The following is a 27,296-nucleotide window of genomic DNA, read 5'->3' as shown; positions in this document are numbered from 1 at the left end:
AATGAACTACTATTTTTAAGTAATTTTAGTACTGTAAAATAATTAGTATACTGTACAAGTATATTCTCAATGTTTAAGAGGGGGTGATTTTTTAGCAAATAAATAACAAAAATAAAAAATAAATAACGGATTATGTTAATTTATTTTGACGTTAAACTTCACCCCATTCAGACAGAACTGGTTTACAGAGAGACTGATCACTCCCTGTCTCACGTGTTATATTAGAATATAACAGCCCACCGCTAGAGGGAGCCCGCGAGTGAGTCAATAATGTATGGGGTAAATGGAGCTAAACGATTAAAACACAAATTAAAAATAGTAACTAACCACTTGGCTAAGAGATGTCTTAAATTAAAAAAAAAAGTAGAATTAAGATTGTTTTTTGCAAAAAAAAAAAAAAAAAAGTTCCTCCTATAACAGTATCATGTGCAGTATCCTTATTTCTCATGAAACTGGTCAAACTCACTGGAAATTAAATTTATTGGTTGGTTTCTCACACAAAAAAAACTACTTTACAAGAAGAGAAAAACTGTTTTAATGGAAGTCAGTGTAAAAATATGTTATTTGTGTTGTTTTATTATTTTTTTTTTACTTTACCATCCCTCATGATCATCATGTGATTATATTTAATAAAACATTGTATTGTAAAACAGTTGCAATAACTGCATTAAGAATAATAATAATAAAAATGTTACAAATAATGATACAAGAATTGTTTTGTTCTGAAGATAAACTTCAAAGAGGAGAGTTTTTTTAAAAAAAGACGAGAAACACGCTGCAGCTTCCTTTTAGACTCCAACAATTGTTTATTGGTTGGTATTTACAAAAGTGCATTGATAATAGTGGGGTTCCAAATATATTTATGCCTCTTCACAGAGATCAAAGCAAAGATTGTGTTGATATAATGACAAATGGTACAATATAACCTACCTTAAAAGCATGCCTATTTTTATTTCATTCATTTCTTACTAATAAGTTTGTCATTTTTTTTTCCCATCAAATTTCCAGGCAGGCACACCCGGCGTACTGTTCAGCTGGAGAGAGAGAGATAAACGCGGCACAAGGCACTTTTAACTTCACCCGTTCTCTCGCCAAGCTCACCAACAGCATCTAAAGGAAAAACTACACCTACACCTTTCATCATACATTCACTTAAATATATTTCTGCACACCTTTTTTTTTTTTTCTGTAAAAATCTTACTTGATCAACATTTGTACATACCTGTCGAGCTATATGCTGGCTTATTTAATCATTCCTTTTCGTTAAATTACACACGACTTTTCTCAGGAGAAACATTTTGGCCAAAGACGAGAGAGAGAGAAGCAAGAGAAAGCAACAGTCATACATAATTACACTCTCACGTGAGCAAGACCTGACTGGGAGGAGGAAGAAAAGAGAAAAGAGGGGGAAAAAGGGACAGAACTTGATCTCAGAGTCTTCTTCTTCTTATTTCCCCTGGTTTTTGTATAGAGAGAGAGGATTGGTCTGGAGAACAGGTCTGGAGAACCGTCACACCCCATCATATAGAGGAGAAAGCACTGAGCTTCTTCCATAGTTTAGCAGGCTGTGGATCTTCTGCAGCGCTGAGGCGCCGCAGTGTGGAAGGTGGAGGCGCCGGTTCTGCAGGATAACAGCGTTTAGCGGCGGCCGGAGTCAGAGCGAGTATTATAAGGATGGGCGTGAGAGGGACACGTGTGAGGAGCTAGAGGGAGGGTAGTGTGATGAAGGGACAGCAGGATGGACAGCTGTACAGTTTTCACCGAGTGAGCAGGATGATGGGGTGTGAGTGAGTAACATGGCAGCAGACGAAGCTGGAAACACACAGAGCTCCACGCTCTCAGCTCCTCCGCGTTTTAGAGTGCTGGATGAGCCACTGCAGTGTGATGTCTGGAAGATAACAAGAGAGAAGAACAGCACGGTTAAAGAAAAGTTAAAGGAACAATAGCTAGGTTTACATGCAGACATAATGATAATCTGCTAATAATCCGACTAAAAGATCAATCAGAATAGAAGATGCTCAAGTATACACAGCAGAAACATCAATATACGTCAGAAGTTCAGAAGTTCTACTGCTGTTAGCTGTCTCCATCTGGCAAACTCACCATCAGAGGACCTTTAAAGCAACTTATTCCACCAGGGTGCTGTCTGGTAGAGCTTAGATCGGGCCCAAAAAAAACCAGCCCGACCCGACAAGACCCATAAACTTTCCTCTGTGATTTTATTCATGTCTGGAACAACTATGTACGTGTTTTCTCAGGCAAAATGATCTACAGGCTGAATTATCTACTGTTTTTCTCTGAACTCCTGTAATCGTGGTCCTCCGGTAATTTTAATCCCGTCCGGACGCACATCTCTAAGTTTCGTCTCCTCGCGTTTAATAAATTAGCTATTAGTCCACTGCCGCACACCGTAATTACACTTTGGGTGCGCCACAGTTTCCACAGAGATCCACGTAAAAAAACAACAACACAACAGCGAGTGGAAATGGAGGAGCTACTGAACGCTACTGACGTCATGTGACCAAAAAAAAACTAAAGCCTAAAAACTCACTGGTCCTCCTGTTTTTTCAATTGCAGTCCGGATGCAGGAGTTTTATCACTATTTTTCACAGAGGCCCCCTGAGAAACTAATCCTATCCAGATTGGGCTTGAAAGTAAACTGTTTTAGAGCCTTTTAGTTAAATGGAAATTTTTATTTATTTATTTTTATTAAGAAAATATTTATTTTTGTAAAGCAAGCTGTGTTAAAGTTGTTTGTGTATCTCTTTTTAAGGTCTATTGTTTACATTTTTCATCTGTTTTTCTGATAATTAATTCGGATTTGTTCATATATTACATTACATTACATTTCATTTGGCAGACGCTTTAGTCCAAAGCGACTTACAATAATGAAGTACAAAAGTAATAGGAATTTAGATAACCCATTTTTAAAAGGGCTTAAAGGAGGTCGAAGGGAAATAAAGGGATAGAGAAGTGAAGGAGGGGAAGAAGGAAATGGGGTTAGAAGTAGTTAGTGTGTTAGAGGTGTTAGGAGAGGAAGTGCTCTTTGAAGAGCTCTGTCTTCAGGAGTTTATTAAAGATAGCGAGAGATTCTCCTGATCTGGTAGTGGAAGGTAGTTTGTTCCACCATTGGGGAACTCTGTATGAGAACAGTCTGGATTGCTTTGTGTGAATGTTTGTTTGGTAAAGCGAGGTGACGTTCATTGGAGGAGCGCAGCGGCCGGGAGGTAGCGTAAGGCTTCAGGAGTGAGTGCAGGTAGGAAGGAGCCTGTTCTGTCATCACCTTGTAGGCGATTGTAAGAGTTTTGAATTTGATGCGAGCATCAACTGGTAGCCAATGGAGCTCAATGAGCAGCGGGGTGACATGTGCCCGTTTTGGCTGGTTGAAGACCAGACGTGCTGCTGCGTTCTGGATCATTTGGAGTGGTTTTACTACGCAGGCCGGGAGGCCAGTTAGCAGGGCATTGCAGTAGTCGAGGCGTGAGATGACGACTGCTTGTACCAGGAGTTGGGTGGCCTGTTGCGTCAGAAACTGTCTAATTTTCCTGATGTTATAAATCGCGAAGCGGCAGGATCGAGCAACCGAGGCCACGTGGTGCGTGAAGGAGAGCTGGTCATCAACCATGACACCCAGGTTCCTAGCAACCTTTGTCGGTGAGAGAGAGAGAGAGTCGATACTTATAGAGAGGTTGTGTTGAAAAGATGGTTTTGCTGGTATGACCAGAAGTTCAGTCTTTGACAGATTTAATTGAAGGTGATGCTCCTTCATCCAAGAGGATATGTCAGAGAGACACGACGATATCCGTGCAGAGATTGAGTTATCTTCAGGTGAGAATGACAGGTATAGCTGGGTGTCATCAGCAAAGCAATGGTAGGAAAAGCCATGTGAGTGGATAACCTGACCAAGAGAGGCAGTGTATATTGAGAAGAGAAGGGGACCCAGTACCGAACCCTGGGGAACCCCAGTGGATAGGGAGTGGGCTGAGGACAGCTGTCCTTGCCACGACACCTTGAACGAGCGCCCAGTGAGGTATGATCTGAACCATGACAGCACATTGTCTGAGATCCCCTTGTTTGAGAGTATAGTTAGGAGGAAGTCGTGGTTGACTGTGTCGAAGGCGGCCGAGAGGTCCAGCAGAATGAGCACTGAGGACTGACCTGCAGCTCTGGCAGTTTTCAACGCTTCAGTCACAGACAACAGAGCCGTCTCGGTAGAGTGTCCTTTTTTGAATCCAGATTGGTTCTGGTCCAGGAGGTCATTCTGGGAGAGGAAGCCAGAGACCTGATTTAAAACTGCTCTCTCGAGTGTTTTAGAGAGAAAGGGTAGTAGTGAGACCGGTCTGTAGTTATCAACCTGGGCGGGGTTGAGAGAAGGCTTTTTAAGCAGTGGTGTCACATGTGCTTGTTTGAAAGCAGTTGGGAAAACACCAGAAGTTAAAGAGGCATTGATGGTGTGAGTGATAGCCGGAATGATTGCAGGTGCGATGGTTTGTAGTAAGTTTGAGGGAATTGGGTCAAGCGGACACGTAGTAGGACGGCTACGTGTTAGGAGAGCCAGTGTCTCGTTCTCAGTGAGAGAAGTGAACGAGGAGAGCGCAACGCCTTCGGTGGAGGGACACCGGGCTGCAGAGCATGTAGTAGGACTGCTACATGTTACATCAGTAAACTGGTTGCTGATGGCCGCCACTTTTCCAGTAAAGAATGATGCAAGTGTTTCAGCAGTAAGGCATGTAGCCGGAGGAGGAGGAGGAGGGTTCAGTAGTGATTTAAATGTAGCAAATAGTTTCCGGGAGTCTGTGAGGGAGCTGAATTTATTGTGATAAAATTCAGCTTTAGCAGTCGTGATGCTGGCTGACAAGGAAGCCAGGAGCAGTTGGTAGTTTTTTAGGTCTGCTTGTTTTTGGTTTTTTTGCCATTTTCTTTCGGCAGCTCGGAGTTTGGAACATAGTTCCCTCAGTGAGTTATTTTTTAGCCATGGCTGCGGTTTGCTAGAGCTAATGGCTCGAGATGTAAGAGGACAGAGGTTGTCCAAACAGGAGCTTAGTGTGGAGCAGAGAGTGTCAGTGGCATCATTTACATTGAGTGATGAAAATGAGCCTGGTGGGGGCATATTGTCAGTCACCAGCGAGGAGAACTGGTCTGCTGAGAGATCTCGAAGATTTCGGCGGAACGAGACCATCGTAGGAGTAGCCGTGGGTTTATTTGAAATATGAACATTGAGTTTCATAAAGTAGTGATCCGAGAGGTGCAAAGGAGTGACAGTTAGAGAGTCGGTGTCACAGTTACGAGTGAAGATCAGGTCTAGATGTTTGCCAGCTTTATGTGTTGGAGGGCTGGGGACCTGCTCCAGTTCGAAAGACTGCATGAGGGATGAGAAGTCTGTAAAGTTGGTACTGTCGTTGTGGATGTTCATATCCCCTAGAATGAGCATGGGACAATCTTGCTCAGGGATAGAAGACAGTAGCATGTCAAGTTCATGTGTGAACTCGCCCATTGAGTACCGGAGATAACAGGAATGTGATGGGAGCACATTTTAGGAGGCAGTGGGATGGGCTGCCTTGTCGGTGGCCTTGCTCGGTGGACTCGCGCAGGTAGACTCGCAGGTCTTTACCTGCGTTGGTCTTCACACGAGAGGGTCTTCACACAACAGCTGACGCCTTCGGCTGACGCCTCGGCGAGTGTGAGTGATGTAATAGGACTCTAGATTGCGCACAGCTGCGGGCGATATAGGAAATCAGCGCCACCAGACTGTCTTTTAAAGCCGTGAGTAACGCCCCCGAGGTCCGCAGACAGAGAAAGTGTGAATGAGGGGGGTTTGCCACGCCCCGCTCTAACGCAACTGGCCCAACCTTGTCCGAAAAGCGCGCTAACAAGCGCGTTTGCAGTTGCTGCTACAGCGTAGCTGAAGTGAAAGTAAAGTAAAAGAGCAGTCTGGTGTAGCTTGAAGTTCCTGTTATTGCATAATTTAGCGGGACAAATTAACCCCCAATTTTAATCATTATATAATTCTTATTTTTAAAAACTTAGTGTTTGATATTATATGCACTCCTCTAACAGTACAGTAAGTCACAAACCTATATTTAAGCCCAGTGGTGCAAAAAATACAAATAAATAATAATAAAAATTAATAAATTACTGTGATTTGCTGTGAAATCATCAGAATCTTGCAATATACCGTGATATACATTTTTGGTCATACTGCCCAGCACTACTTGTGCTTGATATGCATGGTTGATTAAGGTGTTGGGTTGACAGCAGAGCCGCCTAAAGTCTCGTCTTTTTAAAGAGTTTCTAAACAAATGATGATCTTTCTGATTCTAGTCTCTACAAACTAGCTATGGATATTTTCAAATTAAATAATGAAATGTACAAAGCAAGACTAAATAAAGCACTTTTGTAAGTCATTCTGGATAAGGGCATCTCTTAAACACCTTACATGTACATCTTTATGACTGTCAGTGCTTTAACTCTTAATTTCCACAAACTACTTTTACAATAACCTTTATTGTTCCTTTAAAACAGAATAGTAAAAGCTCACAACCACCGGATTCTACTGCACGCTTTCCTCCCAGAACTGATGACCTAGATCCCCACCACAACTGGAGCAGCTTACCAATGTTATCTTTCTCTTTGCAGGAAATGGAGTAGCAGCAGATCTCTCTGTCTTGAATAGCAGCCAAGTTCCTGACAGAAGAAAAGACGAGATTTTAATCGCACCAGTTACGACATCAGCTCAAAAACATGCATATGTGTGAAATCCAATACCAGCAGGTTTAAACAACCATTACAGTTTTACGGAAACGCCACCGTATTCTCCAGATTTTTGCCTAAATTAGCTGTTAAGAAGTTAGTCACAGTCAGGGTTTGGTGAGAAAATGTTCTTTTGGTGTGAAATCTCATGTCCAGTAACATGAGACAAAACAAAACAAATATAGAAAGTAGTTTTTTTTTATATAAACTACAGACATTTCTCCTAAATTCCAAATAAAAACATTGTCATTTAGAGCATTTATTTACAGAAAATGAGAAATAGCTGAAATAGAAAACAAGTTCATATTGATAAAGTTTTAAGAGTTCAGAAATCAATATTTGGTGGAATAACCCTGGTTGGTTTTTAATCACAGTTTTTTTTCATGCATCTCAGCATCATGTTCTCCTCCACCAGTCTTACACACTGCTTTTGGATAACTTTATGCTGCTTTACGTCTGGTGCAAAAATTCAAGCAGTTCAGTTTGGTGGTTTGATGGTTTGTGATCATCCATCTTCCTCTTGATTATATTCCAGAGGTTTTTAATTTGGTAGAATCAAAAAAGCTTATTACTTTTAAATGCTCTCTTATGTTTTTTTCTCTTATTCCAGAGCTGTAGGTTACCCAACAGTGGTGGTGATTAATTACAAAAGAAATATACACATGATATTAAATATTTACTAAAATATTTACTAAAAACCAATTGAAAACTCAACGTATGTCTTTTGAACTCATTTTTAAGTTCTTAAATAGCGTGTACATACTTAAAAAAACTGGTACATAGCGAAAAGAATAATCATAATAATAAAGTACTGTAAAGAGATAAATTTAAGCAATAAACAATAAACCTTTTTTGCTTCAAAAATACAGTAATTAAGGTTTAAATTAAGTTTTTCATTGAGTTTATGTATATTAGGGGTGGGACATAAAATATAGATATTGTGATATATATTATATTGTATCATTTTTGTTTGCAATACATTATCGATATGTGGCATACAATATGGATGTTTATTGAAACATAAGAGACTCGCTCCTCAATTAAATATACTAAAGTTACTGCTTCTTTACTCCATCGTGAGATGCCCTCTGATTCCCACCCATAATATACTGTAATCTGTCAGTTTTCATATGGAACTGGCCAATAAAATTATTCATTTTAAAGTTAGATTGTGACAATTTGTTTCTATTTATAAATAAATAAAACAAGATCAAACATTATTTAAACAAAAGAACGGGTCAGGTGCTGCTCCCAGCCTGTAGATGGCAGCGATAGCACTGAAAACGTAAAGTCTGAACTTCTACCAACGTGACAAACACCAAAATGTACACTGGAGACATGAGTCATCTCCAGAAAGATAAACAGAAAAGGTCTCTGCCTCCACCGCTCTGACTCATCACAACCTCACCATCATCACCATCACCATCATCATCATCATCATCATCATCACCTTAAAGGATTCCCTCACTGCTCGCTGTGAAGGGGGGCTTCACTCGGACCTGAAACCACTGTCGCTGAAGATGACTCAGAAAGACAAAACGATACAAAAACAAAAGAAGCAACAACAAAAAGGAGGACTCTCCTGAGATCCAGACGAGCTACAGTTATAAATTATAAATAAACATCCTGCTTTCTCTCCGTCTCCTTCAAGAACTCTCTGTTCACTGCAATGGAAAAGGCACAAAACCTCAGAGATATTATCATGTTCTCAAATCTGATTCTCCGACTCTCTGATTCTCTACGACTGTCTGATTCTGTGACTCTACGACTGTCTGATTCTGTGACTCTACGACTCTCTGATTCTACGACTCTCCGACTCTGATTCTGTGACTCTACGACTCTCTGATTCTACGACTCTACGACTCTCTGATTCTACAACTCTCCGACTCTGATTCTGTGATTCTATGACTCTCCGACTCTGATCCTGTGACTCTACGATTCTCTGATTCTGTGACTCTACGACTTTACGACTCTGATTCTGTGACTCTACGATTCTCTGATTCTGTGACTCTACGACTCTGATTCTGTGACTCTACGACTCTGATTCTGTGACTCTACGACTCTGATTCTGTGACTCTACGATTCTCTGATTCTGTGACTCTACGACTCTCTGATTCTGTGACTCTACGACTCTCTGATTCTGTGACTCTACGACTTTACGACTCTGAGACTCTCTGATTCTGTGACTCTACGACTTTACGACTCTGATTCTGTGATTCTGCGATTCTCTGATTCTGTGACTCTACGACTCTCTGATTCTGTGACTCGACGACTTTACTACTCTGATTCTGTGACTCTACGACTCTGATTCTGTGACTCTACGACTTTACGACTCTGATTCTGTGACTCTTCGACTCTCTGATTCTGTGACTCTACGACTTTACGACTCTGATTCTGTGACTCTACGACTCTCTGATTCTGTGACTCTACGACTCTCTGATTCTCTGACTCTGATTCTCCGACTTTACGACTCTGATTCTGTGACTCTGATTCTCTGACTCTGATTCTCTCCGACTCTCTGAACCTACGACTCTGATTCTGTGACTCTACGACTCTCTGATTCTGTGACTCTACAATTCTCTGATTCTGTGACTCTACGACTCTCTGATTCTGTGATTCTACGACTTTACAACTCTGATTCTGCGACTCTACGACTCTCTGATTCTATGATTCTACGACTCTCTGTTTCTGTGATTCTACGACTCTCCGACTCTACGACTCTGATTCTCTGATTCTCTAATCAATTTACACTTGTATAGCACCTTGCTAGACACCCAAGGATTTGTTACAATCAGTATTCTCACACAACCAATTAAATTCTGCTCCCCTCCACACACACCGCTGAGAAGTGGTAGCCAATCGCACACAGCATACTCTCAACCGGAAACCACCATCCACCTAGAGGACTGCACTGACAAGATGACCCAGTCATACTGCTTAAATAGCGTGTAGATGCTTAAAAAAGTGTCTGAACAGATCCTAAAATCACACATACAAATGCATGCATTTATTACTTACATTTTTTCAATAAGCTGTTTCTCGTCCAGCGCGCTGGGTAGATCCCTCTTGTTTCCAAGTACCAATACCTGAAAATAGGGTTTAAAATATTATTTTTAAGCTTACCTCGCAGGTGAAAACCCCTTTGAACCTAGGGTTTACTTTAATTTGGGTTTAGAAAACTGGTCTCAGAGGTTTTTAGATTTAGAATAATACATTTATTAGGACTTACAGGGATTCCTTGTAACTGGGGTTTGTCTAACAGATTGTGCAGCTCATTTCTGGAAGCTTCTACTTTGTCTCGGTCCGCTGCGTCCACCATGTACCTTTAGTAAAAGAGTAGATTATTAAGAAGAAAAAAGGAGCAATATCATCTATATTTTTAAATAGTCTATTTTATTTATGTAATATCCATTTTACTTTTTTTTTTATAAATGTATTACCGTATTTTTCAGCCTATAAGACTCACTTAACATACTTAAATTTTCCCAAAAATCTACAGTGCTTTTTATAATCCAGTGAGCCTTATGTATGAATTCTACCAGTCAGGTATTACGGAGCAGTAAAGCCACTCCACTGAAGTACAGAGTTATACAGGAGTTTGTGAACAGTTTAGTTCTCCAGCACAGAGACTGTAGTATCATTAGCAGTAGCATTAGCCGCTAACCACGTTAAATGCTAGATTTTTCGCTGTCCAGAGGTGAGAATTATCAGACTGTAGCCTGCTGCTGGCCCTGGCTACCACTGCTGGAGCAGCATTAGCATTACCCGCTAACTGTGCTAAGTGCTAGCTCTTTCAAAATTCAGAGATAAGTATATCAGACCTGTAGTTTGCGTGTTTACCATGTTAAAACAAGCTATGTGCTACGAATCGCTAGCTAATATCACTGTATATTTATGTTTTCCACTGTATATTTACATTATATATTTGCATTAGGGCACTTACACTATTGCATTGACTCCTCTGCAGTACCGTTCCCACATGCTCCTAAACCTGGGCTGCCCACCTATATCCCAAATCTGCACAGGAAATAAAACATATATTATCTCCAATCAGTAATTCATCTGTTCTGCTCATTTACCAATGGCTTTATTAACTCTACAGAGATCTGCTGTAGGAATCAGAGACTGGTGGTACCGTACCTTAATCGTGACGTTGCCTTTTGTGACCTTCCTCATGTTGAATCCAACTGTTGGAATCATGTCTTCACTGAACTGCCCCGACTGAAAACAGAGAAAGAAAAATAGAAAATTGTAATGAAATAAAGTTGTAAAGTTATAAATATACTTTATTAAAGAGGCACTAAAACCCCAGATTTTTTGCTAAATCCACCCTAAGCTCTTATTTGGCTTTAAAAAAATGGGAGGGGGAGTTTGGGAGAGGCGCTGGGTGATGTATGGGTTTAGAGGTGGGGCAACAAACTTAGCTGATTGGGTTGAGCTGTGTGCTTCTGAATTTAGAACTAAATTTAGAGCTGAATTGAAGACCGGGAGTAGAGATGCAATTTCTACATCTGTACTACAATGTTGTGTTTTTAATGTAACGTAATGTGATGTAATTAAAACTGAAATATGATTATGCTTCTGTACAGTGCAGTTATACCAAAGCAGCGTGATCCTAGGTAGACCAATGCTTTTTACTTTTTTTATTCATTTTTTAAAGTATATTTGATGCATATTTTTCCCCTCACAAACCTGAGAACTCTGGTTCTGAACTTAACCAACAAATCTTGTGTGAAAACCCATAAACACAGACAGCAGTTATAGATGTTTTATAATGTATGTTTTTAATATTGATAACCTGCTGGAAATCTGTAGTGTTGCTGAACTTGCTTTTAGGATCGTGTGTATATTGATGACGTATACAGAAATAGAATATATATCACAGCTAAATGCACAGATGCTTATTCGTACATAAGATGTGTATTAAAGAAATTAAATTTAAATTGATTAAATTTTGTTTCTTCTATATAGCTCTTTATAAATGTTTAAGAAAAACAGGTTTAGTATTGGGGTTTGGTGTGAAATAGTGGTTAATTATAGATTTTCAAGAGCCCTTTTAAATACTTTATTTATGATGTTTATGTAGTTCAGAATATGGTGATTCAATATAAATCAAAATACAGGGGTAACGATTCAGTACATCACAATATATTGTAATACTGTAAGAAAGGTGATATGATGTGATTGTTTAAATCACATTTTAGGAAAACTGCTACTGTATAAAACACTATCATTATTATATTTATAAAAAAACTTATGCATGATTATCATAACAGTGAAACCTAACAGTATCTATAACAGAGTAGAACACTGCTATGTCAGACAACCGCCTGACACCAATCCATACCTATTAAAATAATCAATTAAAATCAATGCTGTTTTTAAATCTATACTATCTATATTAAATACTATACTAAAATATTGGCATATTTAGATCAATATCAATATTTTTGTACACCACTAATGCAGACTAAACCTAACAACAATTGTCTGTAATTAATATACTGTGCAGTTATTTGTTGGGTGAGACCAAAATTAGTTTTAGCTTTAAAAACAAAAAAAAGTAAAAAAAAAAAAAATAAATAAAGTTAGTGTTGGACTATATAGCAAACATTTGTATCATGATATTTGTATTCTGACATTGATAAGAACAACAATTATTGTGTTTTGACTCAAGGATGAAAAAAATAATCAAGAGTGGCTAATTCGAGAACAATCCTACTCGTATAATCTTTTATGCACAGTGCAGTGATTAATATTATATTTTTGCTGCACATGTTTCAGTTATACAGGATTTTTAACACTCTCTGTAGTGTATATATACACCATATGTATATTTGGGTCAGTGCTGTTAAAGCAGGGATGATATACAGTACAGGCCAAAAAGTTTGGACACACCTTTTCTTTTTTAATGTGTTTTCTTTATTTTCATGACTATTTACATTGTAGATTCTCACTGAAGCATCAAAACTATGAATGAACACATGTGGAGTTTTATGTACTTAATAAAAAATGAGCTGAACCTCCACAGTCACCGGACCTGAACCCAATCCAGATGGTTTGGGGTGAGCTGGAGCACAGAGTGAAGAAGACAAAGGAGCAACAAGTGTTAATAAAACACCTCTGGGAACTCCTTCCTTCAAGACTGTTGGAAAACTTTTCATTTCAGGTGGCCACCTCTTAAAGAAGCTCATTGAGAGAATGATGCCAAGAGTGTGCAAAGCAGTAATCAGATCAAAGGGTGGCTATTTTTTGAAGAAACTAGAATATAAATCATGTTTTCAGTTATTTCACCTTTTTTGTTAAGTACATAAAACTCCACATGTGTTCATTCATAGTTCTGATGCTTCAGTGAGAATCTACAATGTAAATAGTCATGAAAATAAAGAAAACGCATTGAAAAAGAGAAGGTGTGTAAGTTTGGCCTGTACTGTATATACATATATATTGTCGATATGATGAGAAATTTTGACAATACGATAAAATATTGATATACTGTCCAGCTCTAATTCAGGTTTTGGGTATTTTTTGAGCAATCCAGTGGTGAAAGAGGTTCAAGCTTTGCAGCAACTATAACCAGAGTTACAGAACTGAATATACTGCTTCCGTTATTGGATTTTGACATCAGTGTTAACCTTGGAAGCGGTTAAAGTCCTCTCTTACTGACCAGTTGTGTGCATTTGTACAACAGCAGCCTTGCAAACATGACGTGATCACATTCAGCACAAACAGAACATTAAACACAAGTCGAAAATACATGCAGTTGGAGGTCAGGAGGGAACAGGAGTGTGGAGATTTACACTGAGCAGAACACTCCTTATAACTTCTCCAAAGTGTTAACTTTATAGTAAAAAAGGAAAAATATTAACATTTCCTTAAAGATTTTATTTCTATTTTTCTCTCTCCCTATTACTAGTGATGCAAGGAAGGTAAACACTAGCACACGCCTCCTCCGATACATGTGAAGTCAGACTCCGCCTCTTTTTGAACCTCTTTTGATGAGTAGCATCACAGCGCTAACGCTCGGAGGAAAGCGCAGCGACTCGATTCTGATACATCAGCTCACAGACGCAGCCTTGTGCTGATCCACATCACCCTAGGAGTGATGAGGGGAAAGAAAGAGTGCCATCTACTGTACCCACCCAGAGAGAGCAAGGCCAATTGTGCTCTCTCAGGGCTCCAGCAGCTGATGGCAAGCTGCATGACCGGGATTCAAACCAGCAATTTCTCAGTCATAGTGGCAGGCCTTAACCCATTTAGACATAGTTAAGGCCCTTAACTGAGAGAAATGATAATCACTTAAGCATTGTGGATGTCACAAAAACTTTAAAACGTTACATAATGCACTTATGCATTATGTATTATGTTTACTTAAGAAACTTTGTGTTAAAAATTTTAGTGCTAAGAATTTAGCACTTAATATTTTATTATACCACAGTAGGGGTGGACAATATGGCCCTTTTTCACGATAACGATACTCTTATTGATATGACAAAATACAGAATAAAAAAAATATTTCAAGAATACACTGCTGCAACAGAATAAAAATTAAATTGTATTATTGCATACAATATGATATGGCACACCTCTAACTTAGATATTAAAAATTACAAGAATTTTATCAGATTTGTAACAGACGAAGTCAATGATCCAAAATGTCATGATACTACTAATAATAATGCACTCCAAATATCTCCATATATCCAAGATTAAAGTAAAATAAACGATACTGGGAATATATAATCTGTCTCTAGTAGATATATAATGGGAAACAAGAACAGTGTGAATTTTGCTTTTGATAAAAACATTATATATAAAAAAAAAAAAAGAAATACCCTGATGTACGAGGATCCACAATATTTCGGGGTATAATATCGTTCACAATATTCAAAATTGTAGACGATATTATCGCGTACGATACGATATGGAACACCTCAATACCAGTCAGTTCTGACCCTGCAATGTGATTGGCTGATAGGCGTTCTATGAGTGCCATTATCAGCCGGTAATGCACTGTAACTGAAGCTCTCCATGTATTACTCCACCACATACAGGTAACCTAGCCATGATGCAGCGCTTACAAGCCAAACTGCGCAGCTACAAACAGAGCAGCAATGGAACTATTTTAACTGGCGGAGTTTTTATAACCAAACAGATTTTCAGGATTTTCTCATCCTCTTTAACTCTTAAACTTTAAATATTTAAATAAACAGCGATAATGGAACTGTGATATAATATTAGATGTTATAGCACCCCCTCTCGTGCCTTGTTGCTTACGTATTCTCTATTAGTAGATTCCTACAGCTCACAAGGGGTTAACCACAGCCTCTGACAAGGTGGCAAATATGCATGGTATGCACAAAGTCTAGATCTTCAGAGAAATCTGTCTTTTTAATCAACACCACTGAGACTTTTTTTTAGAGGTTGGCTAGGTTTTTCTGCAGACGGCTGAAGGATGTGGGTTTTAGTTGAGACTGAGGTTTTCTGAGTTATCTGGTAAGACACAGGGGTGACAAAATAATTCCTCAATAATGTTGGGGTGTATTTTGCCAACATTCAAGGAAACTAACCTCATTGAACCCATAAGAGTCAAAACCCAGTTTTGAATATTGATACAAAATTTTATAAAATTATTGTTTAGTTAATTGAAAAGCTCACTAATGTTATTTTCTTACTGTGACAAAAAGAACACAGGACTATATAGTGAAGAACAGACTGCTGTATAAAACTTTACAAAGCTTTTAAAGGGTCTGTGCCACAAAAATCCCTCATTGTGAGCTTTTTAGGGTTTAAAACGTACTTTTTGTGAGATTTTTTTTATTTGGGAACTTCTTTCAGATATGTATTTTATATTATTTTGATAATAACATGCAAATTAATTGAATCATCACTGCTTTATCATGATGGCCCAAAAATATATAATAATAATAATAATAATAATAATAATAATAATAATAATAATAATAATAATAATGAAGAAGAAGAAAAGAAACATAATAACGTAAGAAAATAGGAAGAATTTATACAGATGCCTTGCAAAATCTTCAATACATAAAGATATGATTTTTTTTTTGTTTGTTTTGGTGAATAATCAACAACAATCAAGAATCAACACTGTATAAAAACAGCCAAATATGATTTCTTTACATATTCTTGCACATATACATTTTTTTTATTTATGACCCACAAGTACACCATCACACTGGCCATAGATATGCTTTGTAACATGCAGTATATTTGTGCCAATGCCGATGTAAATATTACACATTTATCAATGCCACACAATGAGTCTTCACACCTGATTATCTTTAAAACTAATAACAATAGCACAAAAGCAGCTTACAATTATTCATTTTAAAGTAGCACAGCGTTGCTTGGTCCTTTTCAGGCATACAAATAATAGGTTTAAAAAATTGGCCAATACCCAGGATTCTCTATTAAAAAAAAATAATAATAAAAATCAAGTAATCAACAAATATCAATATAATTCTGGTATCACTGTGTATCCCCAATGGTATGGTATGGAAATGTGTAATGTACTCTACTCTTCTCCACACTCTACTCTACTACACTCTTTACTCTACTCTCTACTCCACACTACTCTACACTCTACTCCACACTCTACTCTACTACACTCTCTACTCTACTCTCTACTCCACACTACTCTACACTCTACTCCACACTCTACTCTACTACACTCTCTACTCCACACTACTCTACACTCTACTCTACTACACTCTCTACTCTACTCCACACTACTCTACACTCTACTCTACTACACTCTCTACTCTACACTCTACTCCACACACTCTCTACTCTACGCTCTACTCCACACTCTACTCTACTACACTCTCTACTCTAAACTCTACTCCACACTCTCTACTCTACACTCTACTCTACTACACTCTCTACTCTACTCCACACTACCCTACACTCTACTCTACTACACTCTCTACTACACTCTCTACTCTACACTCTACTCCACACTCTACTCTACTACACTCTCTACTCTAAACTCTACTCCACACTCTCTACTCTACACTCTACTCTACTACACTCTCTACTCTACTCCACACTACCCTACACTCTACTCTACTACACTCTCTACTCTACACTCTACTCCACACTCTCTACTCCACACTCTACTACACTCTCTACTCTACACTCTATTCTTCTACACTCTCTACTCTACTCCACTCTCTACTCTACTACACTCTCTACTCTACTACACTCTCTACTCTACACTCTACTCCACACTCTCTACTCTACTACACTCTCTACTCTACACTCTCTACTCTACTCCACTCTCTACTCTACTCCACTCTCTACTCTACTACACTCTCTACTCTACACTCTACTCCACACTCTCTACTCTACTACACTCTCTACTCTACACTCTACTCCACACTCTCCTCTACTACACTCTCTACTCTACACTCTACTCCACACTCTCTACTCTACTACACTCTCTACTCTACACTCTACTCCACACTCTCTACTCTACTACACTCTCTACTCTACACTCTACTCCACACTCTCCTCTACTACACTCTCTACTCTAAACTCTACTCCACACTCTCTACTCTACACTCTACTCTACTACACTCTCTACTCTACTCCACACTACCCTACACTCTACTCTACTACACTCTCTACTCTACACTCTACTCCACACTCTCTACTCCACACTCTACTACACTCTCTACTCTACACTCTATTCTTCTACACTCTACACTCTACTCTACTACACTCTCTACTCTACTCCACTCTCTACTCTACTACACTCTCTACTCTACACTCTACTCCACACTCTCTACTCTACTACACTCTCTACTCTACACTCTACTCCACACTCTCCTCTACTACACTCTCTACTCTACACTCTACTCCACACTCTCTACTCTACTACACTCTCTACTCCACACTCTACTCCTAAAACACTCTACTCCACACTACTCTACACTCTACTCTACTACACTCTCTACTCTACACTCTACTCTACTACACTCTCTACTCTACACTCTACTCTACTACACTCTCTACTCCACACTACTCTACTACACTCTCTACTCCACACTCTACTCTACTACACTCTCTACTCCACACTCTACTCTACTACACTCTACTCCACACTCTCTACTCTACTACACTCTCTACTCTACTCTCTACTCTACACTCTACTCTACACTCTACTCTACACTCTACTCCACACTCTACTCTACTACACTCTACTCCACACTCTCTACTCTACTCTACTACACTCTCTACTCTACACTCTACTCCACACTCTCTACTCTACTACACTCTCTACTCCACACTCTCTACTCTACACTCTACTACACTCTCTACTCTACACTCTATTCTACTACACTCTACTCTACACTCTACTCTACTACACTCTCTACTCTACTACACTCTCTACTCTACTACACTCTCTACTCTACACTCTACTCTACACTCTACTCTACACTCTCTACTCTACAACACTGTACTCTACACTCTCTACTATACACTATTCTACTACACTCTACTCTACTACACTCTACTCTACTACACTCTACTCTACTACACTCTCTAGTCTACACTCTATTCTACTACACTCTACTCTACTCCACTTCTCTACTCTACACTCTCTACTCTACACTCTCTACTCTACACTCTCTACTCTACACTCTCTACTCTACTACACTCTCTACTCTACTACACTCTCTACTCTACTATACACTCTCTACTCTACACTCTCTAATCTCCACCCCACTCCACTCTACACTCTCTCTACTCTACTCTACACTCTCTACTCTCCACCCCACTGCACTCTACACTCTCTACTCTACTCTACTCTCCACTCTTTCCCACATCACCCCATTTTTTCCTTATTGATTATTGCTGTACACAACCAAAAAAACAAACAAAAAAAAAAAACAAATTAAAGCTTTGAAAGCTCACATCTTTTGCTGCTGCTACTCTAATCTACTCTACTGGGTAAAACACTAATGAGATAATCTGAACGTCAGTAGTGCACGGGTCTTGCACTTCTGACTCTGCTGAGCAGCCAATGAGGTGGGTGTTCATCGTACCACATGAACAAAGACATCATCTGACCTAAGTGGAAGTGGGTGAATGAGTCTTGTGACTAACAGAAACCTCCCTCTCCTCCTCCTCCTCGTCCTCTGCCTCCTCCTCTATACATAAACACAGACACTAACACACACACACACACACAGCTCTCAGAAACTTCCCTCTCACACTCACAGGCTCTGACTGCTGCCTTCAGTAATACAAAAAACCTGTTTCTAAAAGCAGTGATCCTGCTGTGGAATAGAGGTGGTGAAAATAGTGCATTATTTAATGTATCTTGATTTTTTTTTTAATGATAATGCACTGAAAAAAGTCAAAGAACAAATAAATACATGAAATAAAAGTCAAAGCAAAAGTAGCTTATTGTTTTGGCATTTGGATTCAACCTGTCAGACAGGATAGTAACAGATATATAGCTCTGGAAAAAAAAAATAAAGAGTCCACTTCAGTTTCTGAATCAGTTTCTTTGATTTTGCTATTTATAGGTTTATGTTTGAGTAAAATGAACATTGTTGTTTTATTCTATAAACTACAGACAACAATTCTCCCAAATTACAAATAAAAATATTCTCATTTAGAGCATTTATTTACAGAAAATGAGAAATGGCTGAAATAACAAAAAAGATGCAGAGCTTTCAGACCTCAAATAATGCAAAGATGCATAGTTCATATTCAGAAAGTTTTAAGAGTTCAGAAATCAATATTTGGTGGAATAACCCTGGTTTTTAATCACAGTTTTCATGCATCTTAGCATCATGTTCTCCTCCACCAGTCTTACACACTGCTTTTGGATAACTTTATGCTGCTTTACTCCTGGTGCAAAAATTCAAGCAGTTCAGTTTGGTGGTTTGATGGCTTGTGATCATCCATCTTCCTCTTGATTATATTTTAGAGGTTTTCAATTTGGTAAAATCAAAGAAACTCATCATTTTTAAATGGTTTCTTATTTTTCCAGAGCTGTATATGTAATGCAGTGTAATTAAATGTTGCAGTATACAACGTATTGATGTTCTGTCTCCTCTTTGTGTGCTCAGTATTTCTACAACGCTCAGACACACTACAAGAACTTAAGACTCGTCTTTAGAAGAACAAATGCTATTAATCACAGTTAATCACAGAATATTGTTGTGATTAAATGTTTAAATCGATTCACACCAGTAATATTTTTTAATATTATAAAGTACACGCACTTCGCTTGATAAGAAACAGGCCTAAGACAGGTTTTAGCGTTTGAGATTTCATGTGGTGAGATTTACACACACTAGAAGAAACGTTTCCTGTTGCAAAAGAGGAAGCAGGCCAGGGGATAAACGACATTCTCAAGCTCATCATACCTGAGCGTGACTCTCACAACATCACGTGCACCCCTTTCTACACATGACACTGATTAAAAAAGACTGAGTATTTCCTCTAGGCTTTCCTCTATTTAAAAAAGCATACAGTATCTGATCAGACGATTAAGGAGCTTAATATGCAAATAAGCAGCAAGTTTGCGTAACTTTTTGTTTTCTCACAACTCAGCAACGTTGAGCAATTTGCTTATTAAAACACAGATTCAATGATTCTTACATAGAGTAATGTTTTTATTTGCACTATAAATCATTCAAGCATCCGGGCGTTCAATGTCACTTAAGGCAATTAAATCAAACGTCATGTTGCAATGTTTTGATCCTTTTTTTTGTTTTTATATAATTTATTTCTGGCTATATGGTTATTGTCCCACCCCTTTGTGCGTCCCCATCACCGGTGGCACCTGCGACGCTTGGAGGATGCGGACGAGTACACGCCTCCTCCGACACGTGTGAAGTCAATCACCCCTTTTTTTCGAGCTGCTGCTGATGAATAATTGCCTGAGCAGCTAGCGCGCTGTAAGGAAAGCACAGCGGTTCCAATACATCTGCTCACAGATGCCTCGTGCCGCCCGGCGCCACCTTTAAGCGTGATGGGGAGAGAGAGCGCCATCTACCCACCCGGAGGGAGCAGGGCCAATTGTGCTCCCTCTGAGCGCCAGAGTGGGGGTTCGAACCTGCGACCTCCCGCTCATAGTGGCAGCGTTTAGACCGCTACACAGTGCTGTCTCTGTGTCTGTGTGAGTGACAGGCGGCTGCTGCTGCCTGAGAAGCGTGAGGGGGAGGGGGGAGGAGTAATCACGAGGTAACCGCATAGCCTCCATATACATGGTTGGGCACGTGCTTGTAAACGTGAGCATGTGTGGAAAGCTGTGCACCTCAGTCCAGCACAGTTTTGTGTTGCAAATATTTCCAGTTACAGCTGAATTCCCACTTTTAATCCCAGAAAAACACTTGACATTACAAGCCCTGCATTGCTTAATATGGCAATATACAACATAAAAGCACATCTGCAATGTATTTTTTTTTTCAATATCATGTAGCCCTAGTGGTGTTAATTAAAAAACTATAATATACTTGTATGTTTGAGGGGAGAAAACGGCAGATAACCGTTTTGTGGGGCAGATAATGGAGGAAGTTGGGGTAAAACTTGGTGCTGTAATTAACTTGCGTCGTTAATGCTTTAACATCGACAGCCATAGTTTTTATATTTAAAGGAAATGTAAGCCTCAGTTGGAGGGGTTTCCAAAGAGTTTAGGTTGTACCGTTGTGCTGACAAACCATTTATAAGCAAAAACTGAATGAAAAATATTGTGATCCAAACTGTACTGAAAACTTTAAATATTATAACCAATTTCCATTTTCATAGTTAAACAGTTTATAGTACATTTTAAAGTGTCAAAAGTATTTGTCTGAACAAACTCTTTGGAATGAAAATGTAGTCAGCACAATTCTCACAGAAACATAATTCAATACAGAGTTTTAACATTCACAGCACTTCAGTCTAATGTTATTAAATGTTACGCAGGTCAACAAAAAAAGTTAAATATTGTTCCTAAAGAACTCTAAAGCCCTATCCGGAGAGGATTCCTTTCTTAGGGGGTTCTGGGGTAATTTCCTCTTTTATGGGGGTCCTCTGTGATTTTATGTCTGTCCAGAATGACCATGTACGTGTTTTTCTCAGACGTCCTCTGAGAAAATTACAGGCTGAATTATCTACTATTTTTCTCTGAACTCCGTGCTCCTTCGGTAATTTTAGTCCCGTCCGGACGCACATCTCTGAGTTTCGTCTCCTTGTGTTCAATTAAATTGCTATTTGTCCACTGCCGCGCACCTTAATTACTCTTTGGGTGCACTCTGTTTCCACAGAGATTTACGTAAACACAACAGCGAGTGGAAATAGAGGAGCTACTGAACGCGATGTCACGTGACCAAAAAGCCATAAAATTCACTGCTTCTACTGTTTTTTTAGTTGCAGTCCGGATGCAGGAGTTTTATCACTGAGTAGAAGTGTGAAATATTTTTTACAGACGCCCCCCTGAGAAACTAATCACGTCCGGATAGAGCTTTAGAGCATCTTCACACCAGCACTATTTGGTTTGGTTAAAACGGACTCAGGTTGGTTTGTACCATTAGTGCAGTTCGATTTAGCAGGTGTGAAAAACAGTAATCACACTCGGGTTCAGATAACGCTGATTACCACAGCTATGAACAAACACTATCTCTGCTGCTCCATGCTGTTTCCACACTGAGCGCAATATGTGCAGCGTTCACTGCTCACAGCTGCGTGACTTCGTTTAATACATGTACATCTGCACTGCACCTCCCACTAAAAACACTGTGTTTGAAACTACACAGGTATACACACTGAAACACAGAATCTTCTCACTATATTTACTTTCTTGCCCCTGCGACAAACAGCTCTGACCAATCAGAGCAATCAGAGCTTGCTTGGTTTATTGGTATGTATTTTGGTGCGTTTAGGTTTATGCCTGTGTGAAACCAAACCAAACAGAGGGAAAAAACACTACAAATAAACAAACATCAACTGATTCGGACCATAGAAACCAACTACAGGTGTGAAAACGCCCTTTGTTGTTACCTATTATACTAGACCAATAGATTTCCAGTGCTTGCAAATAAAAAAAAGGTAAAAAAAAAATAAATAAATAACGATCGATAGTTGTTTTAATACTTCGTTTTGATAAAACATTAAGGAAACACAGTTGTTCAGTGCTCTCTGAGTACTGGCAACATCAAACGCATACTCAGAAAAGTGTACTGTTTATCTAAATACCAATAATACTTGCCATACTGCTCGCTTCTACAACACTGGCTCTGTAATTCAGATCAAGAAAAAGCTTAAATTTCATTACAGTCAAGAAAACTGGCCTTTGGTGTCCAGACTATAATGATCATTTTAATGTTTGTTAAATATAAGAAACAATGAAGAACCATGGAGTGGATAAAGAGGATAAGACCAAGACTACTGTCGCTGGTTATCTCCACTCCTTGTAGACAGTATGTTTATACCTCAGCTGGAAAACTGGTTGAACATGTTGATCATGTGCTCCACAAACCAGCCTCAGGTATGAAAAACCAAAATGAACTCTTGACTACGTGATGCAGGGCTAATGCACGCTTCACAGCTGGTAGATGCTAAAATAAACGAGTGTATCTGTGTATTTGAGAAGGGGTGTAAGAAAATATTGATTGATTGTATCATTGTTTTACATTGCAATACTTTATTAATTTTTAAAAACACAGTACTGACACTGAATTATGAGTTTACATGTAAATATTTCTGAAAATTGTTGTGTTTAAATCCAGACTGCTGGATAGCAGTGTTTTACTTTGATAATTAAGTTAATTAAGTTGTGGGGACAACTTATTAAGGTGTGGAAATTAGATAATCAAGTCAATCTATTTAGCTGTGTTAGCATTCTATCTATCTATCTGTCTGTCTGTCTGTCTGTCTGTCTATCTATCTATCTATCTATCTATCTATCTATCTATCACATTAGTTGTTCAACTGTTGCTTGACTATGACATGTCATTGCAACAGCTAGCTAGCTAGATTACACACAACATTTACAGTTATTGTTAATTTTAAGTTGTAGTTTATTCATGCCTATCTATAGTTTAATGTACTATATATTGTGTACTCTCTTTTACAGAGCCCATAAGGTGATATCATGTTAAAACAACAACACTGCCACGACTTGTTAAAAAGTATGGGGAGGAGATCCTAATGTATGGACAGCACTTATTAAGGGGTGGGGAAAGTGCTGGCCATTTAAGTCATCCCCACAACTTAATTGTAGGGGTTCCATACTTTTTATACTATACCAGAATTATTATTGATTTGTATTAATGTAATGTATTGTGTAACTTATAGTAGCAAAATTACTAAAGAAAGTATATATAGCTGTTAGCATTTGTATCTAGTAAAACACAAAGCTACATCAATAAACTTTGATTTAAGCATGACTGGGTGCCTTCCTGCCTCAGAATCCTGCCTAAATATGCAGCAAAACTTATGCTTCAGATTCAGCCAGCATCTGCAATATTATCTAATAGCTAACTATCTACGTAGTTAAATAGGTTAGTATATAGCTGAAAAGCTGCCAGATAGATAGATGCCATTAGCTGTTATCATTTTTATCCAATAAAACAAAATGCAAGATCACTAATTTAGATATGACTGGGTGCCTTACTCCCTAAATAGGCAGCATTTCTTATGTTTCAGATACAGCCATAACTACATTAGCATGACTCCATAGCTAACTACCTAGGTAGTTAAACCCTTAACAGGCCAGGATTTTTGTCAATTTTCTGGCTTACATTACATCCCTAAATCTTGAGGATTTCTATTCAAGCATTACATAAATAGCTTTCATGTTTGACAAGGAACATTACTGAAATAGAAAGTTTAGGGGACAAAAGGCAAGAAAATCAGCAAGTGTCAAAACACAATGATTTCTGAACTTCATTTTGAAATCAATACAAATCCTGATAACAAATCAAACAGATAATGTCCTCCAAACTTTTAGTTTCGTTTTGTTTGTCTAGTTTTTTAAGTCTAGACAAACATAGTTTGAAGGCAGCTTCTACAGATTTTCAGAATGTAAATAAGTTATTTTAATGCAGAAAAAAGGGTTTTGTATCACCTACACCTGTAGCCCATACACAGGACAGGACATATTAATAGGTTAACTAGTATACTACTGGAAAAAGCTGCCAGGTAGTTAGACTATCTATCTATCTATCTATCTATCTATCTATCTTCAGATGTACTGTCATTAGCTGTTATCCTTTTTTCCAATAAAACAGAATGCTAGTTCACTAAGCTTTCATTTAGTTATTTCAGATGCACCCAAAACTACATTAGCATGACTGCTAGCTATCAAGCTAACCTACTAATGCTACTGCACTGCAGAAAAGCTGACTGTTAGCTAGCTAGCTAACTCTTTAAAACACTATACGTTTGATTGTATACAACACGGTGTCGCAACAGTTGCAGGTAGGTTAGCTAAAGAAGCTAACATAACATACAAGGCTTAGGCCAACTAGCTAGTTAGCTAACCGTTTTTAACTAGATAACTAGTTAGCTTGTTAGCTTACATAGCAGAGTAGAGCCAGCTGCCACCTAATACGCTTAGCTTAGCTAGCTAGCGTTAGCTAGGGTTCCTTCCCACAATTATAACACAAGTTAGCTGTTTCTTAGCTAACCCAGCAAGCTAACCAGGCTAATATACAAATCTTGGACCAGCTAACGTTAGCTAGCTAGCTAACCTTAGCTTAGGAAGCATAGTAGCCAACTGCCAACTAACACAATTAGCTTAGCTAGCTAGCGTTAGCTAAGCTTCCTTCTCACAGTTAGAGATAAGTTAACCTCGTTGTTATAACCCAGCTAACTAGCAGGCGTTATATACTTTAAGCACAAACAGACACCTGGCTTTAACTACTTAGCTAACGCTAACTAGCTAGTTATCCATATTAGCTGGATGGATGGATGACTCAACTGTTAGCTTGCTATTAGCCGAACAGTCGGTGTTCTGTCAAGTTGTGCTCCCACCGAAACCTGCTTCCTAAAAGGCACTGCGCATGCGCTGACAGCTACTCTTATTGTTATTATTGCTCATTTTTTATTTTTTCCAATATTCTGTATTTTTTCTGCGCATTTAACTACCTGTACTCAATGTCATTACATACAAAAATAGCACTTAGACTTCTATTATTTAATACCTTTAAATATATACAGCTCTGGAAAAAAATAAAGAGATCTGATTTAGCTATGTATAGGTATATATTTCAGTAAAATAAACATTGTTGTTTTATACTATAAGCTACTGACAACATTTCACCCAAAATTCCAATAGAAATATTGTCATTTAGAGCATTTTATTTGCTTATTTGCAGAAAATGAGAAATGGCTGAAATAACAAAAAATATGCAGAGCTTTCAGACCTCAAATAATGCAAAGGAAACAAGTTCATATTCATAAAGTTTTAAGATTTTAGAATTCAATATTAGGTGGAATAACCCTGGTGGTTTTTAATCACAGTTTTAGTTTTCATGCATCTTGGCATCATGTTCTCCTCCACCAGTCTTACACACTGCTTTTGGGTAACTTTATGCTGCTTTACTCCTGGTGCAAAAAAAAATAATAAAAAGGTCATCTTGGTGTGATGGCTTGTAATCATTCATCTTCCTCTTGATTATATTCTCCTCATTTTTCTCCTCATTATTTTTTTTTTCCAGAGCTGTAGTAACACTAGAGAAGCACAATTTGGCAAGGTAGCACAAATCGACACAACACCGGCTAAGGAATGCTACTAGGCTAGCAGTGAAAGAGAGACAGTGCTGATATGGTAACACTTACAGCTATCACATTCACAAACGTGGTTTTCCCCGAATACTGAAGTCCAACGAGGGTCAGCTCCATCTCCTCCTTCCAGAAGAGCGACTTGAACCAGTCTAGGAAGCGGTTAATGAGCGCCAGCATGTCGGCTGAGTAACAGCAGGGCTGCGGGTTGTATATCAGTGTATCTGTAGAGCAGCAGCAGAGCTGGAGCTGTGATGTTTGGGAGGAACTGGTGGCTGTAGTCATATGACCGAGTCCGGATTACCGTGCTGTATTCATTAGGACCAGGCTGCTCTGCTCAGAATCTGTGCCTTTTTCTGTCTCCAGCAAATTATATGTATAAATGTGCACAGAAAATAACTTTAAAATACATTTTATTATTAAGCATAGTGTGTTGCATATTCACCTTATTGCAAAAGTAAGATATGCTATTAAAAACATTAATAAAAACTACTTAGAACTACAGAGCCCCTTAGGTGACATCATTAAAAAATATATAAAATAATAATAATGAGTGGGAACGAGATAAATAAGGCGTGGGAATGAGATACTAATGTGTGAGAAGGATATACTAATGCATGGAAACGAGATAATTGAGAGGGACTCCAAAATATCACCATAATTCATTCAGAGATAAAAATAAAAATAAACCAGTTTATTATGCTTGGATTGGAGCTTTGATGTAATATAAAGTCTTCTTCATGAGCATTCGTTTACAGAAAAGCAAGTTTTATTATTCTCCAGTTAGATTT

At 38.5% G+C, this 27,296-nt stretch overlaps 2 protein-coding genes across 2 annotated transcripts in view; both read right to left on the bottom strand.

The window, feature by feature from the left end:
* The window catches only part of tnfrsf18 (tumor necrosis factor receptor superfamily, member 18), a 148,372-nt gene that overhangs the window by 102,552 nt on the left and 18,524 nt on the right, over positions 1-27,296 (bottom strand). The window lies entirely within an intron of this gene.
* Positions 783-26,753, bottom strand: arl8ba (ADP-ribosylation factor-like 8Ba). The gene is made up of 7 exons (XM_022667718.2): positions 26,563-26,753; positions 10,891-10,971; positions 10,694-10,767; positions 9,980-10,073; positions 9,769-9,836; positions 6,614-6,684; positions 783-1,888 (listed from the first exon to the last, which is right to left on the bottom strand). Exons 1-7 carry the CDS (start codon positions 26,683-26,685, stop codon positions 1,839-1,841), a joined length of 561 nt encoding a protein of 186 aa, XP_022523439.1. The 5' UTR covers positions 26,686-26,753; the 3' UTR covers positions 783-1,838.

This window comes from Astyanax mexicanus, chromosome 5 (genome assembly GCF_023375975.1).
Source record: "Astyanax mexicanus isolate ESR-SI-001 chromosome 5, AstMex3_surface, whole genome shotgun sequence".
NCBI classification, from domain to species: domain Eukaryota; kingdom Metazoa; phylum Chordata; class Actinopteri; order Characiformes; family Acestrorhamphidae; genus Astyanax; species Astyanax mexicanus.
This window is presented reverse-complemented; position numbering and strand designations above follow the sequence as displayed.

Bases quoted from the DNA above. Each gene is read 5' to 3' on its own strand.
- arl8ba (XM_022667718.2), bottom strand. From the start codon at position 26,685: ATGCTGGCGCTCATTAACCGCTTCCTAGACTGGTTCAAGTCGCTCTTC. The intron at 10,768-10,890 runs GTACGGTACCAC...TTTCCTGTGCAG, and splicing joins AAGGCAACGTCACGATTAAG to ATTTGGGATATAGGTGGGCA. The intron at 9,837-9,979 runs GTAAGTCCTAAT...CCCTATTTTCAG, and splicing joins CCCAGTTACAAGGAATCCCT to GTATTGGTACTTGGAAACAA.